The 16110-nt window shown below is 50.0% G+C and overlaps 1 protein-coding gene across 2 annotated transcripts in view; it reads left to right on the plus strand.

Moving 5' to 3' along the window:
- Positions 1–1420: 1420 nt before the first annotated feature.
- OLFM2 (olfactomedin 2) overlaps positions 1421–16110 on the plus strand; it is a 54433-nt gene continuing 39743 nt past the window's right edge. The window contains exon 1 of one of the 2 annotated variants that reach the window (XM_016153557.2): positions 1421–1628. In XM_016153557.2, coding sequence (XP_016009043.2) covers positions 1569–1628 — 60 coding nt within the window. In that variant the 5' untranslated portion in view covers positions 1421–1568. Of the gene's footprint in view, positions 1629–13563; positions 13861–16110 lie in introns of those variants that run through there. The other variant, XM_016153556.2, reaches the window with a different exon arrangement.

Below are 16110 nucleotides of genomic sequence, written 5' to 3' on the forward strand. Positions count from 1 at the left end.
ACCAGGGAGGACATTGTTCATGGTCCTGAAACACAGCACTAACAAGGACACCACTCTGTAGGGGGACGAGCAGGACCCTCCCCCACCCTAGTGTTGACCACAGCCCACTCTTGGTCAAGAGCCTGCTGGTTGCACCAACCGGCATCTCTTTCCTACCCCATGCCTGCTGCAGCAAAAGACTGGCACCCGTTTAGGAAGAGTGGATAGAGATGGATGAGATGTATTCCCTGGCTTATATTCTGTTTTCTGTACTACACTCCATGGCCACTGTCCACAACCCTATGACCACTGTCCTTAACCCCATGCTTCTTTGTAGTAATGCCCTCTGGGGATTGAGTGCTGGCTAGGTGCTCAGTTTACTATTGAGTCACAGGTGTCTTCCAACAACTCTGAGAAAACAGGTCCCCTGAAAGAAGGAATCTCTTTGCGTAAGGTCACATGTCCAAGAAGTGACAGAACCAGGGTTTGAACCAATGGTTCTACTGAACACCAAGCTCTTCCTCCTTGCTTTGACAGAACCATCCATAATGTGTTATCTGCCTGGCGCCCAATAGGGTCAAAAAAATGCCAGACCTCCCGCATATTTTATGGCTGATTCCTCTGTAACCTGACTTGCTGGCTGTCCCCTAAAAAAAGCCATTAGGGGCTATGAGGAGGGAAGTTGCCTGGGGAGAGGCGGAGAAAGGCTGGAGGCAGGACAAGGACGCCCTTTGTATGCGAATTATTCACGTGGAGGCGGTATTAATATTTTGATTCTCTTAGGATCTGGTTTCTCATCTTGGGCCATTGAAAGGAGAGCAAGAGGTTGTCTAGGTGTGCCAGGGGAGGGGATACTTTGAGCTGGAGGGCCCGAGGGGGATGGGGAGTGAGGTGGAGAGAGTGAAAATAAGATGCCCCCTTTGGGGGCCAGGCCCTCCCGCCTGGCCATCCACTTAGGCCTCTGGTCTGTCTCTAGTCCCTGTTCTGCCTCTCACTCTCTTCTCTGCCCCACGCCTCTTGTCCCAGCAGTGACCCCCTTTCCCCCAACGTCAAATTTCACAGGCTCTGCCTCAGTTTCTCTCATGATTCTTGAGTTCTTTAAGGAGGGAGACTCTCAATTTCTCTTCTTTGGTACCAGGCCTTCCTCCTACTCCCCTCCAGCCTTTGATTCCCCTCCAACCCTGATTATTTTCAAAGGGGTAAAAGTCCAGGGAGGGTGAAATTTACTAACACGTGATGAAATCCCTCTCCCGTCTCTGTGACTCAGGTCTATAATGGCTTGGCGGCTGCCGGGTCTTGTCCCTTGCTACCCTTCCCAGGGTCTGCTCCTTCACTTCCCCGCCCCCAGACCCCGCTTGGTTTGCTCACGAAGACGAGCTGGGGGCGGGGCTGGGGGGCGGAGCCCGCAACAAAGACTCGGAGCGGGAGAGGGGGCGGGGGCGGGGCGGAATCCCTGCCTCGGGCGAGGCGGGGGAGGCGGCGGCGAGGGTCGCCCGGCCGGGCGGGCGGGGTCACGCCAGGTGGCGGTCCCCGCGCCGAGGCTCCGCTAGGGCGGGCGGGGGGATCGGACGCTGGGCCGGGGGCGCGTCATGTGGCCGCTAATGGTCCCGCTGCTGCTGCTGCTGCTGTGCTCAGGCCTCGCCGGACAGGTAGGGGCCCCACGGGCAGGTACAGGCGCAGGGGGTTCCAGGAGGTGAGGGGAACTGAGAGGATTCCCTCAGAAACAGGATTTGGGGCTCCACGAGCCCCCCCACCCCGGGGCTGCGAGGGGCGGAGGTCGCAACGGGGGAGGGGCTGAAACGTCCACTCTGCCTTCGGGGAAAAGGAGGGCTTCAAATCTAGCGTCGAGCTGGAATGGGTTGGGGGACCCTCTGACCCCAGCTTCGGGGTTCTCAACTCGGTGACCCAGAGCCCACCACACCCGCCATCTCACTGGAGCTAAGTAGGGTTGGGGGGAACTTCAGGGGGCTTTGGGGTGTATCTTACCCTTCACTCCCCCCATCATGGCTGGAAGTGCCCAGCCTCTGAAGCCCCCCACTCCTGTACCCCCAGCGTGGAGAAGGGGGCGGGACTCACATGTGAGTGACTGACGGGGACATGTGTGAGGTGCGGAGGGGTGCTGGGTAAACGTGTCTTTATGTCATGGCTGGGTGTGTCTGAGAGTTTGTGTGTGTGGCTGTGCTAGTGCGTGTCCAATTGTGCGTGAGTTGGGTGTGATCCGGGAGGCTGTTTGTACGTGAGGGAGAGTCTGTGTGTGGCAGCAGGAGGCTGTAACTGAAGGGTTGGTGTGACAGTGTGAGGCTTGTGAGCCTATGGCTGGGAGTCGTGTGTCTGTGTGTGACTGGCGATGTGACAGCAAATGAGGACTGTTAATTCTGGTGATATTTGGGCAGTCATAGCTATGTGTAAAGAACTGTATGTGACAGTGTCTCCATGACTCTGTCCATTTGCTTGGGTGTTAAACAAAATGTGTGTGGCCAGGTGTGTGGCTGTGTGAGAGCTTTGGGGTGACAGTGTGCTGTTCTGTGCCTTTGAGTAAATTCCTTAAAAAGGGATGTGAAGGGTGAGGGCTGCGTGTGCAAACATGTACATCCATCCGTGTGCATGTGTGTATGTGTGTGTGGTGGTGCCTCAGACACTATGCTTTCACAGAAAAAGGTCTCCCTCTCCATGTTACCCCATCTTTTGGGCAGGCTTGGGGCACCTTGCAAAATGTTGGGTCCCGAGCTTTCTTCTGCTACTGGGAAATCTCTTTCTTCCTCTGTCTTGGGGCTGGGAGCACCCTCACGTTCCCAGGTCTGTAGGAGCTCAGAGGGAAGCTAAAATAAAAAAATAAATAAAATAATGGTAATCACAGCTAACGTCTGTTATGTGATTATGTGCTGGGCACTGTTTCAAGCGCACAGCATGAAGTAAGGCCTTTAATTCTCTCAGCACCCCACTGGTAGATGCTATTGGTTACCCTCACCTAACAGATGGAGAAACTGAGGCACTGAAAAGTGAAGTTGCTTGCTCAAGCTCAGACTGCTTGGGAGTGGGACAGCTAGGATTCAACAGAGGCAGTCTGGTTTCTGAGCCCACATGTTAAACCTCTTTTGTAAAATAATCCACTCCACGGGTGTGGACAGTGCCTGTGTAGACACTAGGAGGAGTTTTTAGGTAAAAGCTCCAAGGATTAACAGCCCTGGCACCTCCCCTTTCCTGGTCAAGAGAAGAAAGGAGTCAGGCCCTTGCACCCAACCTGAAGAGGGTTTTGGGAGGGATGGAGGTCAGGCTCTAGATGGAAGGATTTCCAGGCTGCAAAGCGAGGTCATGGGGTTACTGTCTTCACTTCTCAGTTTTCCCATCTCAGGACCCACATACTGGGTAAGATAGGACTGGTGCTCAGCACCTAGCATCAGGCTGCACACAGTAGGTGCTCAATTGATATGTGAGCCAGAGAGAAGTAAAGAGTGACGGCTGAGGATGAAAGAGTTGAGACTGAAAGAGGTATATACTTGAGAATCTGTTGAAAAAAAAACCAACCAGGAGTGAAGCTGAATTTGTTTTTTCCATGAAGGATCTTTGGAACCACCACCTGGGGATTCTCCCCAACCTGTTAGCCTTTAGGGAACTCCAGTTTTCCTGTCCTCCAGCCATGATTGTCTAGGGGTGCGGGCGAGTGCTGCATGTCCTACAGACCCCAGGGCGGAGAGGGAGTTGCTTGGGGGCGGGGCTAAACTGGTTCAGTGGAGGTGGGGCTAAACGGTGGATAAGGCGAAGCTAAGTTGGGGTAATCAGTTGGGGCGGGGCTGGTGAAGTCCTACCAGGGGGTTGTCACTGCAGTGTCGTAAACCAAACTCAGCCCCCAGCTTGCCCACCAGCCCGGTACCCTAGAAAAGGAAGGGGTCTGAAGAATGGATGCTCTCCCCTCTCCGCTCCCTCCATCGCTCCCCAGACCCTCCTCCTCTATCCCTGCTGGGCCCTGGGCTCCACCTGGGGTCCTTTCTAGAAAGCACTCATTCATCCATTCAATCAACAGATATGGTTCAGCACTGGGATGCAGCCGCGAACCAAGTCATCCAATCCCTGCCTGCCTGCAGCTGACCTTCTAGCGGAGAGACAAAGACTAGAATAAATGCATAATGAAATGGCAACAACAAAATGTATCATACAGTGCAAGTATTATGAAGAACAAATAGGGAAAAAAGGATCGGGTGATGGTGGTGGAGTGGGGTCTACTTAGCAAGTGTGGTCAGGGACGATGTCTCTGAGGAAGTAGTATTTGAGGGGACATCTGAAAAAGAGAGGAGCCTTCTGGGTATACAGGAGAAGAGAATTCAAGGCCGGGAGAATAGCAAGTGCAAAGGTCCTGAGGGGGGGAACAAGCTTGGTGAGTTTGAGGAGCAGCAAGGAGGCTGGTATAACTGGAGAGGAGTGAGTGAGAGGGAGTTGTGGGGAGATGAGACCAGGGAAGCTGGGAGGGGCCAGATTGGATGGGAACCTGTGGGCTGTGGGCAGGACTCTGGATTTGACCCTGAGAGCAAGGGAGTAGCACCTTTCAGAGGAGTTGTCCATCCATCCAGGGTCTGTCCCGGATGTTCTGGCTGTGGCCTGTGAATGCCCTGAAGCTACCAGAGAGTTTTCCCCATGGAAGAGATACCCCCTTCTCCACCATTGTGGTTAGTCTTCCCTAAGGTCTAGTTACATCTTTGGTGCTGAATTCGGGGCCACCTCTTTCCTGGAGTCCCCACAGGTGGGGTAGGAGTAGTTCAGTTTGCATTGCATGCCTCAGAGCCTCTGTACTTGCCATTCTCTCTGCCTGGGACGCTATTCCCCCAGGTAGCTACTTGACCCCCCTCTTCTTTTGCTTAAATGTCACCTCCTCCGAGAGGCCCACCTTGAACATCCATCTAAAATAGCCTCCCCACCGCCAATCCCTGAGCTCTTGCTCTCTGTTAGTTTTCTTCATAGCCTTCGTTACTACCTTTCCAAGGTTTGTTTATTCATTCATAGGTGCTCAACAAATATTTGTTGAATGAATGAATGGATAGATCCCTCTCCTTCCATAGTCTTTTCTTTGTCAAATCATTGAACTGTTGTGCCAAGGAAGGGTCGGAGGAAACAACTCTCCCCTTTCACCATCCCATACCCATTTCAAGTCAACCACTGCTCCTGGATATGAAGCATCAGGAAAACCCTTTCTCATTTGTGCCTAAAATTCCACATTATAGGGCACTGTTATTCAGGGTTAAGTCACTGTTCTCTCGGGCTTTTTAAGAAAATATAAGTGTCCCAGCTGGAGGGAAGTGGAGGGAAATCTTAAGGACTCCAGGTTAATAAGTGAATTGGATGTTTTTTTATTTCCTACGGAAGAGCGGGGTTGGGGTTGGGTCCCACTGAAGGAGCTGAGGCGACACCTACTGGTGAAATGAGGTTTGCGTGGAGACTGTGTGTGTGTGTGTGTGTGTGTGTGTGTGTGTGTGTGTGACTATGGCGAAGGCATGTGGGTGGATGTCCATGGGGCAATGTCATAGTCCCATCCAGGGTGCCTCAGGTGTAAAATTGAAGGGGATACAAAAACAAACAAACAAACAAAAAAAGCTCCAAAACAAAAATAAATATCTTAATGGAATATTTTAAGAAAATCAAAATTAATTCCAAAAATCTATAATGAACACAGTAATTTTAAGTAAAGACAGGATCCAACCTTGCATTTTCACAACTCACATTGCTCCCCTCACAATAACCCTGGCCCTGTAGGAGTGTGTCTGTAGTGTCTATGGGTGTGTGTATATTTAGGGATCATGTACTTGGGATTGGCTAAGCTGGACACAGAGACATGCATGTACTATAATCATGTCTGTGGATGTGTGCGCACAGTGATTCTGTGTCCTTATGGGTGACCATGTCGGCCTGCGTGAACCCAGGAGCTGGTGTGAGCAATGACTTTGTGTCCCCAGAATTCATGTCAGTGCTTAGGGGCCATTGTTTTCACTTACTCATGCCTTTGTGTGTTCATTTAGGAAGCACTCAGTGGGGGCCTTCTGTGTTTTGAGCCTTATACCAGACACTCAGGGCTGGGTGACCATTTGAGCTCTCTATGGGTGGGTTGGAAGATTTAGCTTCTCTGACATTGAGTCTGGTTGTGCCATGGAGAAGGGAGTTGTGACAGGAGCAGGAGACTTTGTTTCCAGAGTGGAAGCCTGGTCTACCTCACAGCCGTATCCATTTAGAGCTCTATTCTTAATTTTTTCAGAAACTTCCATACTGTTTTCTATAGTGGCTGCACCATTTTCCATTCCCACCGAAGATACGCAGGGTTCCAATGTCTCCACATCCTCTCTAACATTTGTTATTATCTGACTTTTGAGTCTAGCCCATCCTAATGGGTATGAGGTGATCTCTCATAGTGGCTTTGATTTGCATTTCAATAAGGGTTAGTGATGTAGTGCATCTTTTCATGTGATTATTGGTCCTTTGTATATCTTCTTTGGAAAAATGTCTAGTCAAGTCCTTTGTCCAGTTTTGAATTGGGTTGTTTGGTTTGTTGTTGTTGTTTAAAGAGGTTCTAAAGCCAGGAATGAGACATGGTTGGATTTGTGTGACTATATAACATCGAAAACAGACTGGACTGGGAAGAGTAAAGGATGAAGACAGAATTATTTCAAGAGCTAACAAGTCCTGATGAGCAGCAGCCAGAGGCATAGCAAGATGACATGTGTGGAGCAGAGGGAGGGTATCTCTCACTGCCTGGTGTCTGAAGTCCACATCCCACTGTCTTCTTCCTAACCTCCTCTTGGAATTCTGCATCAGGCGGGAAAGCAGAGATGACAGGAGAAAGACTGCAGTGAGAGGAGAAAATACAGCTCTCCCAAGAGAAAAAAGATGTATTTCAACACCATTTCCCAAAACTTGCTGTAACCAAGAAGAAAAACTAAAATAAGCTGTAGACTAGAAGGCTCACACCATTTGTATTCTGAGGGATGTAAGCTGTGTATGTGTGGACATGAATTCATGCCTTTCTTTTGTGCGAATGAAATATTATGGGGGCTGAGATGGCCCAACTGACAGAGGCCACTTGGCTTATTGCAAAGGACACTTAGTTTTGCTTGGCTTGTTTGTGTTTTATAGCTTTTCTACTGAAGAGTTCTATCATTTTTACCTGCTGCCCATTAAACAGAGATGGAACTTAATTCATATTTTTGAGTAAATTTTCTTCTCAACATAAAATCTAGCTACAGAGATGTACACAGATCACAAACATGCAGCTCTATAAATTGTCTATTATCTATCTATCTATCTATCTATCTATCTATCATCTGTCCTCTTTTCATCTTGGATATAGTGTTATCAGCACCATATCTGTTCTGTTATTTCTAGGCTTTGGGTTGGTGAAGTTTGTGGCTGACACTAAGTGCTGGTATACACACTCCTACACATGTCTGTAGAGAATGTCTGTTTGCATTTCTGTTGGGTACATACGTTCAGTAGATTCTCTTTATTCACAGTAGTTATGACCTCATAGATACTCAATTAGCAAATACTGAATCATCATGGTTAGATTCCTGCAAGCCTCTGGTCACAACTTTTTTGTGGACCAAACAGTATGCAGCTTTGTTTTCAATGTGTTTCTGTTTTAAAAACACCTTGTTTAATATATATTGTTGGTTCATTAACATCAAACTCGTGGCCAAAGGCACTGTAACTCATACCTGAATGAGATGTATCGACTGGACGTATTTTCTCCTGCAGGCACACCACAGCCTTCTGGTGCTTAGAAATACAATGCCGTGCATGGGGGCCGCTCGAAATAGAGAAATCACCAAACAAAAGTGTTAACATGTGAAAAATTTGGCACTAGACCAAAAGAGACACATTTACAGTTAAGAGAGCTGAAACAAGAAGGCAGAGCATGGCCATGTTGGACCTCGGTTGGGAACCTGGATGCGGGCATCCAAAATTTTTGCCACTCTGCACATATCCATAAATGACCACAAAAGCCCTGCAAGTATTGATTTGGGGATTATGAATAAATTGTAATGAGTAGGCAAACTTGCCAATATGGAATATGTGAATAGTGAGACTCAACTGTATATACCTAGGAGTCGAATTGCTGGGCTGTGGAGCGAGGGATATATCAAGCTTTAGGAGATGAACAGCTTCCCAAAGTTCCAAAGAGTCTTCAGAGTTTACTGATTTACTCTTCCACCAGCAGTCTGAGAATTCCAGTTGCTCCATATCGTCATCAACACCTGGTGTGATCTTTTTTAGACATTCTAATAATAGGTGTGTACATATTATTACATTATGAGTTTAACTTATATTTCTCGATGATGAATAATGCGAAATACCTTTTCACATGTTTATCAACCACTCAGGCATTTTCATTTGTGAAATGCCTGTTTGTGTCTTTTGCCCATTATTCTATTAGGCTGTCTGCATTTTTCTTATTGATTTGTAGGAATACGTGTGTGCATATATCCAGATTTTAAATCTCCATCCATCCATCCATCCATCCATCCATCCATCCATCCATCCATCATCTATACTCTTTTACATAAATATAAAATCAGGATATGAGTTCATTGTTGGACATAAGGATTGCAAGTGTCTTACTCTGTGGCTTGTCTTTTCATTCTCTTAATGGTGTCTTTGATCAATACTAATTTTAAATTTTAATGTAGTTCAAATAATTTTTTTCCTTCACGGTTAGTGCTTACTGTCGTGTTTTAAGTGATCTTTGCCTACCCCAGAGTAACGAAGATACTCTTCTGTACTTTTTTTTCTAAAAGCTTTATTGTTTACCTTTCACCTTTAGAGGTACAATCTACATGGAATTAATTTTTGTTTGAGATGTGAGGTAGGGATCAACATTTATTCTTTCCCCCATGAAAAGATCTGACTGACTCAGTTCCATGTAGCCTGTTTGTCTGGGATAGAATCCTGGGCGCCTTTGGGAAACTTTCTTAGCATATCTGTGTCTCTGTTTTCTCATTTAAAAAGTGAGAATTGTAGTTCTTTCTACTTCATGGCAGTATTCTGAGGGTTAAATGAGTTATTACATGTACATCACTGCAAATGGTGCCTAGCACATGATAAGTTTCAATAAACCTTAGCAATTATTGTTATTGTTTCTGACAGCTATGAACTTTTTTCCTTCTGGGAATTTTCAGGAAAAAAACACATTACTTTTCATGGCTCCCGGTCTTGATGCATTCAGGAGGCTATAACAATACCATGGACTGAGTGGCTTATAAAAGACCAAATTTATATTTCACAGCTCTGGAGGCTGGGAAGTCCAAGATCAAGGTGCAGCAGACTTGCTGTCTGGTGGGAACCCACTCCCTGGTTCATAGATGGTGTCTGCATGCTATGTCCTCCATGGTGAGGGAGCTCTCTGGGGTCTCTTTTGTAAGGGTACTGACCCCATTCACAAGGCTCCATACTCATAACCTAATCACGTCCTGAATACCATCACCCTGGGAGTTAGAGCATTGATATATACATTTTGGGAGGACACAACATTTAATCTTCAGCACTCCTAAACCATGCTTTGAGTGATGATGGCAATGGGGAGGAGGAGATACTTTCTGGAGAATTTTCTGTATCAAAATTAGCCTTGGGGTTGGCTTAGATGGAGGAGCAAGAAGGGGGATCAAGGGGAGAAAGGGAGCAAAGTCTGTAGTTTCTAAGGTACATCTGGCCCAAATTCTTTGGAAGCAAGGCAGCTAGGGTGCAAAATTTAAGGAGGAACTCACTCTCATGTTTGTGCAAGCACAGGGCCCCTGAGGGGTAGGGGCTGGCAGGGGAAATTTCAGAATAATCCTCTCTTTTAACAGTTTTATTTAGGAATAATTTGCATACCATAAAAGCCGCCCGTTTCAGAATTGGGCAAACATCACCCCAATCCAGTTTTAGGATATTTCTGTCACCCACGAAAGAGCCCTTGTGCACATTTGCAGTCCATCCCCACTCTCAACCTCAGTTCTACCCACTAATCTACTTTCTGTCTCTATAGGTTTGCCTTTTCTGGACATTTTGTATAAATGGAATCATATACAATGTGGCCTTTTGTTTCTGGCTTCTTCCACTTAGCCGAATATTTTTGGGGTTTACCCATGTTGTAGCGTGTGTCAGTAGGCTGTTCGTTTTGATGGCTGAATGGCATTCCATTGTATGGATGTACCACAGTTCACCAGTTGATGGGCATTTGGATTGTTTTCTCTATTATGAAAATGCTGCTATGAATATTCATATACAAGTCTTTCCATAGACATACGATTTTATTTCTCTTGGGTAGATGGAATTGTTGGGTCTTATGGTAAGTTTCTATTTAACGTTTAAAGAAACTGCTCAATTGTTTTTCAAAGTGGTTATATTTTATATTCCCACTAGCACCGGGCTCAGTTTCTCCACATCATCACTAATCCTCGGTACTACCTTTCTGGTTGAGGTCATTCTGGTTGGGTGCATATGCCATTAGTCCTGTGAAACACACAAGTGGAGGAGTCCAAGAAGCAGATGGGCATAGGGGTTGGAGATCTGGGTTGTGGATATACCTCTGGGAGGCCTTAGTTGTAGATTCATTTAGTCAAGAAACAATTTTCTGGGTGCCTGCTATGTGCCAAGCACTGTGCTAAATCCTGGGGATGCAGCTATGAAAAATACAGACATGTACTTACTCTTGTGAAGTTGCAAGTCTAGAGGTAGAGACAGATCATAAACAAAAGTATAATATGATGCCACATAGTGATAAATGCTGTTCCAAATACGATACAGCAGAGTAGGGGACAGAGAGTGGTAGGGGCTGCTATTGCGGATGAGGCGGCCAGGAAAAGTCTTTTGGATATAATAGCCATATTCCTCAGGGTCCAGTCAGGGGAACAAATGACTCTAGGGTTTCAAAGAGGGGGAGTTTAGTACAGGAAACTGATTAAGTATGAGATGGAAGAGTTGAGAAGCCAAACTGATCAGAGAATCCAGCAGTAAACCTCAGCACAAAGCTGTCAGAGGAACACGGCAAAGGGTGGTGTGATGAGGAAGGGGCTCTTGTGTGGGAGCTAGGACCATGAAGGGGTGCAGCCACTGTCAGAACATGCCCCTACCCCAAGCAGAAAGAGAGAAGAGAAATAGCCTGGCTTCTCCCTTCCTTCCCACCCTCCGCTCTCCCTCCAGTGCCTCCCATTGGATGAGCCCACCAGAAGCTAGTGTGCAAGGAATCTGGGAAATGCAGTTTTCTAGAGAAGGGTAGGGCATGTATCTCATCCATACAATGATAGGACAGGGATTTAAATGAAGTAAATGAGCAAACCATATATGTATCTGTGGTAATAGTGGTCTAGGTAAAGGATAGCAAGTGCAAAGGTCCTGAGGCTAGGACCAAAACCAAAACCCTGGGAGTGGGTGTGATGGTCTAGACTCTGTACAGAGTAAGAGGGGCTAAGGACCCAGGACAAAGGCAGATGTGATGGAGACCACTTCTTGGAGAAGCTTGGCTCTAAGGAGTTAGGGCAGTTTCCCACAGCACCAGTGAGGAGTGCATGAGAGAGTATCATTAGGTTCCAAATTCTCTAAGCCAGGAGGCCTTGGAGCACAGAGGTTTTGGCACCTGACATCAGACAGACCTGGGTTCAAATTCTACCTGCTGGGTCACCTTGAAGTAGTCTTCTCTCCTCTCTGAGCCCAGTTTCCTCACCTGTAAATAAGGATGTCACTGTACTTTTCATGGGAGTTTGCAACAGCTGCTCAGCAAGCACATTTGCAAAGTGTTCAGCACTCATAAATGCAACCACACAAGTAGGCAAGGACACATCTCATTTTTTAAAGCTCATTATCAGTTGCAAATAATTAAGAACAGCAGCTACTATTTGTGAAACGCTTACCATGTCCCAGACACCCTGCAAAATGTTTAATGAGCACCATCTCCCCCTGCTCTCCCTGAGCTCACTCTGCTCCAACCACTCTGGCCCCCTTCTTGAATAGTCATGCTCCTGCCCCAGGGCCTTTGCACTTGTGGTCCCCATTGCCTGAAACTCTTCCCTCAGATATCCAAATGGCGCTCTCCCTCATGTTTGTCAGGTCTCTCTGCTCAAATGTCACTTTCCCCAACCACCCCATTTAAAGTTTACTCCCCTATTTATTCCTACGCCCCTCCCAAGTCCTAATCTTTTACTACCCCCACCCCCATTTCTTGTATGATTTGCCCCACAGAATGTTTGGCTTCACAATGGCAGTCATTTTGTCTGTTTTCACAGTGCCTGGGACACAGTAGCTGCTCAATAAATCTTTCACTTTATTTTCAGGACACCCCAGGCCTTTACACATATTAGGCCCGTAGTCCGCACATCCACCCACTTTGCAGATGAGGAAACCAAGGCGGAGAGAAGTCTCTGCTGGACGTCACACAGGGGCAGAACCTGCCTCGCGGTTCTGAAAAAACCTCAGAAAAAAAGGACAGTTCAAGACCCGCACCCCCATATTCAGGGCTTCTCCCCAGGCGAGCGAGCCCTCGGAAAGGCCTGAGTCATCGCTGCCTCCAGACGGCGGCGGCCGCGGGCTGAGGGCGGCGGCGGCGGCGGCGGCGGCGGAGGCGGCGGCGGTGCGAGGTGATGCGGGGACGCCAGGAGGGGGCGTGAGTGCGGGGAAAACAGAGGAAATTAAACCCGCCAGGCGCGCTCCTCCCGGCAGCCTCGCCGCCCCCGCCGCCCCCGCCGCCGGCGGGTGCGTGGGTGGGACGTGCAGGGCCTCTGCACCACCCTCCCGGAAGGTACCGGCCCCGAAGCCCTGGGGTCTGGAAGGATGGTCCCAAGTGTCACTTCCCCGCCCCCACCCGAAGTTCAATTTGTGAGTGGAGAGCCGCTTGGGACTTGTCTGCCAAAGGCTAGCTCCTGTCTCCGCCGTCCCCGGTCATAATGCCGCCCCTGGTGTACTGGGGCATCCTCCCGCTGCTCGAGTGACCCTTAAACCTCACCTGCATTTAAGTCCCCGCGTCTGCTGGCTCCGGACCCATGGCTCTGGGCTTCCCTCGTTCCGAAACAAGCCGGGGGTCTCTAGAGTGATTCTGGTCCTGGGAGAGTCCTTCCCTAAGGAAAAGACTCTAGGCTGCCCGATTCATGGGAGCCCAGCAGAGTTTCGCTCCCCATAGTCCCCCCATCCTTGCGCTCGCGGGTTTTAGAGAGTCGGGGTCGGTATCCTAACAGGAGGTGGGTGGAGACTTGTGACTTCGGTCCTCTGCGGGCTTTGGGTGGTCGCGGTAGGCCGAGCGCAGGGGGTGGCCCGGAAACACCTCTGGGGGGTGGGGAACACCTGGGGGGGGGCGGGAATACCGCTGGGGGCGGGGCTGGGAATGCCGCGGCGGTGGGGGTGGGGCCAGGGCCGCTGGGGATGCCACCCGGGGGTGGTCCCTCTCCCAGTGGGGCGGTCCTGGGCAGGGGTCGGAGAGAGCAGGGCAGGGGTGTGGGGCAGTCCGGGCGCCCCCCGCCCCCCGCCGGGCTCCTGGCCGGAGCCGTGACGTCACGGCGGCTGAAAGTGCCCGGCGCGGAGGCGCGGGAGGGGGCGGGGGCCGAGCCGGTGCTTTATAAGAGGAGCCCGCCTAGCGCGCGGAGCTGCAGCCCGCGTCCCCGAGCCCCCCCGGCTGGCCCGGCCCCGGCCCCCAGCTCGCGCTCGCGACCCGGGGGCGGCTGGGCGGCGAGGGACGGAGCACCAGGCGGCGGGCGGGAGAAGGGACACTCGGCAGGCGGCCGCAGGGCATGAGGCGGGGGCGCGATGTCGGTGCCGCTGCTCAAGATCGGGGCCGTGCTGAGCACCATGGCCATGGTCACCAACTGGATGTCGCAGACGCTGCCCTCGCTCGTGGGGCTGAACGGCACCGTATCCCGCGCCGGCGCCTCCGAGAAAATCGTGAGTGGCCGCTGCGCGGGGGGGGGGGGGCGCTCCCGGGAGGCGTGGTGCCTGCGCGCCGCCGCTGCAGCCCCCGGGGGCCCCCGCCCCACTGTCTCCTGGCCCCGAGGCGCCCACCGGGGGCTGGGGGCCAAGGGCTGGACGTGGAAGTGAAGGAGCCCCGGGACCCTGAGCTACTTCCGCGCGGTTCATTATTGTTTTCGTTATTATTTCTTATTATTAGTGGGCAGGGTCCGAGTAGCAATAATGTACTAGGCTCGCTCTGGCCCAGCGAGGAGACAGCGAGGGTCCGGGATGAGTGGGGCAGAGCGGTAGGATAGATTCGGGCGGCTGGGAGGGACCTTACCTCTGAATGAGGTCTTCGAGCGTTTCCACTCCTATTTGTGTCTCCAGGTCTCTGAGTTAGTCCCGCGTCTGCCTGTCTGTCTCTCTGCCTCTGCCTGTTCCTTTTCCTCTGGTTTGCTTCTCTAGTTCTGTCTCTCTCTCTCTCTCTCTCTCTCTCTCTCTCTCTGTTGCTGTCTCTGACTTTGTATCTCTTTTTGTCTCTCTTTTTCTCCCCCCCACTCCTAGGGTCTTCCTCCTCATTACCTGCCTCACCATGTGCTGAATATTTATTCCTACAACTTGCCCTCCCTGGGAGTTAGAAGGGTCTTGGGCTGGGGCAGGGGCCGACGCTGCCCCAGAAGCTCCAGTATTGTCCCCTCCCCCATGCCGTCCCATCTATCACCTTCATCCTCCAGCTTTCCTGCCACGGATCTGGGGAGGTGTGTGGAGAGGAACGCAACTGGGGCGGGGAGCGGTTACTAGTGTCAGGCCTGGAGTCCTGAGGAGAAGGAAGAAGGCATCTTCCACAGCCAGCTTCCCTCATCCTCCTCCAGATATGCCCCGCCCACTCTTCCCCTCTTCAGTCTGTTTTCGCGATTCCTCCCCCTTGGAGCTGGGATACGTGGACTCCCTCTCCTGCTGGATGTTTCCCCAACTTGGCCAGCTCCCGTGTTCAGCCCCGGGTGGCCGCCACACCCCTTCCTTCTCTCACCTCACTGAAGGAAAGGGGTCTCTACTCCCAGGGGTTGCAGGCAAGTGGAGAAAGGGTGCGACGCACTGTGCCAGGCATTACCCAGCCCTCAGGAAGAAATGGCACTGGGCTTGGCACAGGTGAGGGCTTTCAGTCCGGATTCCCAGACTTGAAGCCAATGTGTGAAAGTGTCTTTCTGTGTGTCTAAGAGTATGTTGGATGTGTCTGTCTATGCATGAGTTTCCGTGTGCTGTGGGGGTGTGTGAGAGTGGAGTATGAGAAAGTTTATGTCCTTTGCCAGCATGAGGGTCCAAGTGTGTCTTCCTCTGTGTGAGGGTGCTTCCAGACCACTGTGAGTTTGTCCCTGAGTGAGCATGTCTGAATGCGGGTACATTGAAGTGTGTATCTGCAGTTGCATGTGTGTTTGTGTTACGTGACAGTGCATACGGACATGCGTTTATACGTACGAGTTTGAGACATCCGTCTTGCTGTTGCCTTCCGAGGGGCAAGAAAAATGTCTCACGGAAATCAGAAGCCACATTCCCCTCACCCACCACCTAAGGAGTGTGAGTTTGTGTAAATGTGTGCATGTATTATATGCAGCATATGGTGTGTAAATGAGAGCACATGATGTGTCTGAGGAATGTATACATAAGTGTGTAAGAGTATGTCTCTCAGTTATGTTTTTGTGTATGCCTGTTATCTGTGCAAATATATACATATATGTGTGAGTGTATTGTGTGCATAAAAGTATAGACATGTATGTCTTTAAAAGCATGTGCGTATATGTGGAAGCATGTATCTATGAATGATGTATGTGCCTACCTTGTATTATACGCATGTGGGTGGATTCCATGTGTGTACCATGTGTTTTCTGAAAATCCGAGTGTGTGTGTGTGTGTGTACCCAAACAGGCCTGGCCTCTACTCTGGCCCATCTGTAGCTAACAGTGCCTTGCCCAAGGCTTCCATGAAATGGCCCGCTGAAAGCTAACAGCTCTCGCATCCCTCAGTTTAACTAAGCCTTGCCAGAAGATCTCTATGGAGTGATATGCCAAGGGACTCAGGTTGGGACCTGGAAGGGGACTGTGACATGTGGGTGCTCTAGAAGGGTCTTGGGAGTCTGATTGACCCAGGAGGAATCCAGACATTCCCCAAACTTGCCCTGTGACTTGCTCTTAACTCTGGGGCAGTGACTTCATCACTCTGAACTGCAGTTTCTTCATCTAGAAAATG

The sequence above is a fragment of the Rousettus aegyptiacus genome, unplaced genomic scaffold (genome assembly GCF_014176215.1).
Source record: "Rousettus aegyptiacus isolate mRouAeg1 unplaced genomic scaffold, mRouAeg1.p scaffold_m13_p_16, whole genome shotgun sequence".
Classification (NCBI taxonomy): domain Eukaryota; kingdom Metazoa; phylum Chordata; class Mammalia; order Chiroptera; family Pteropodidae; genus Rousettus; species Rousettus aegyptiacus.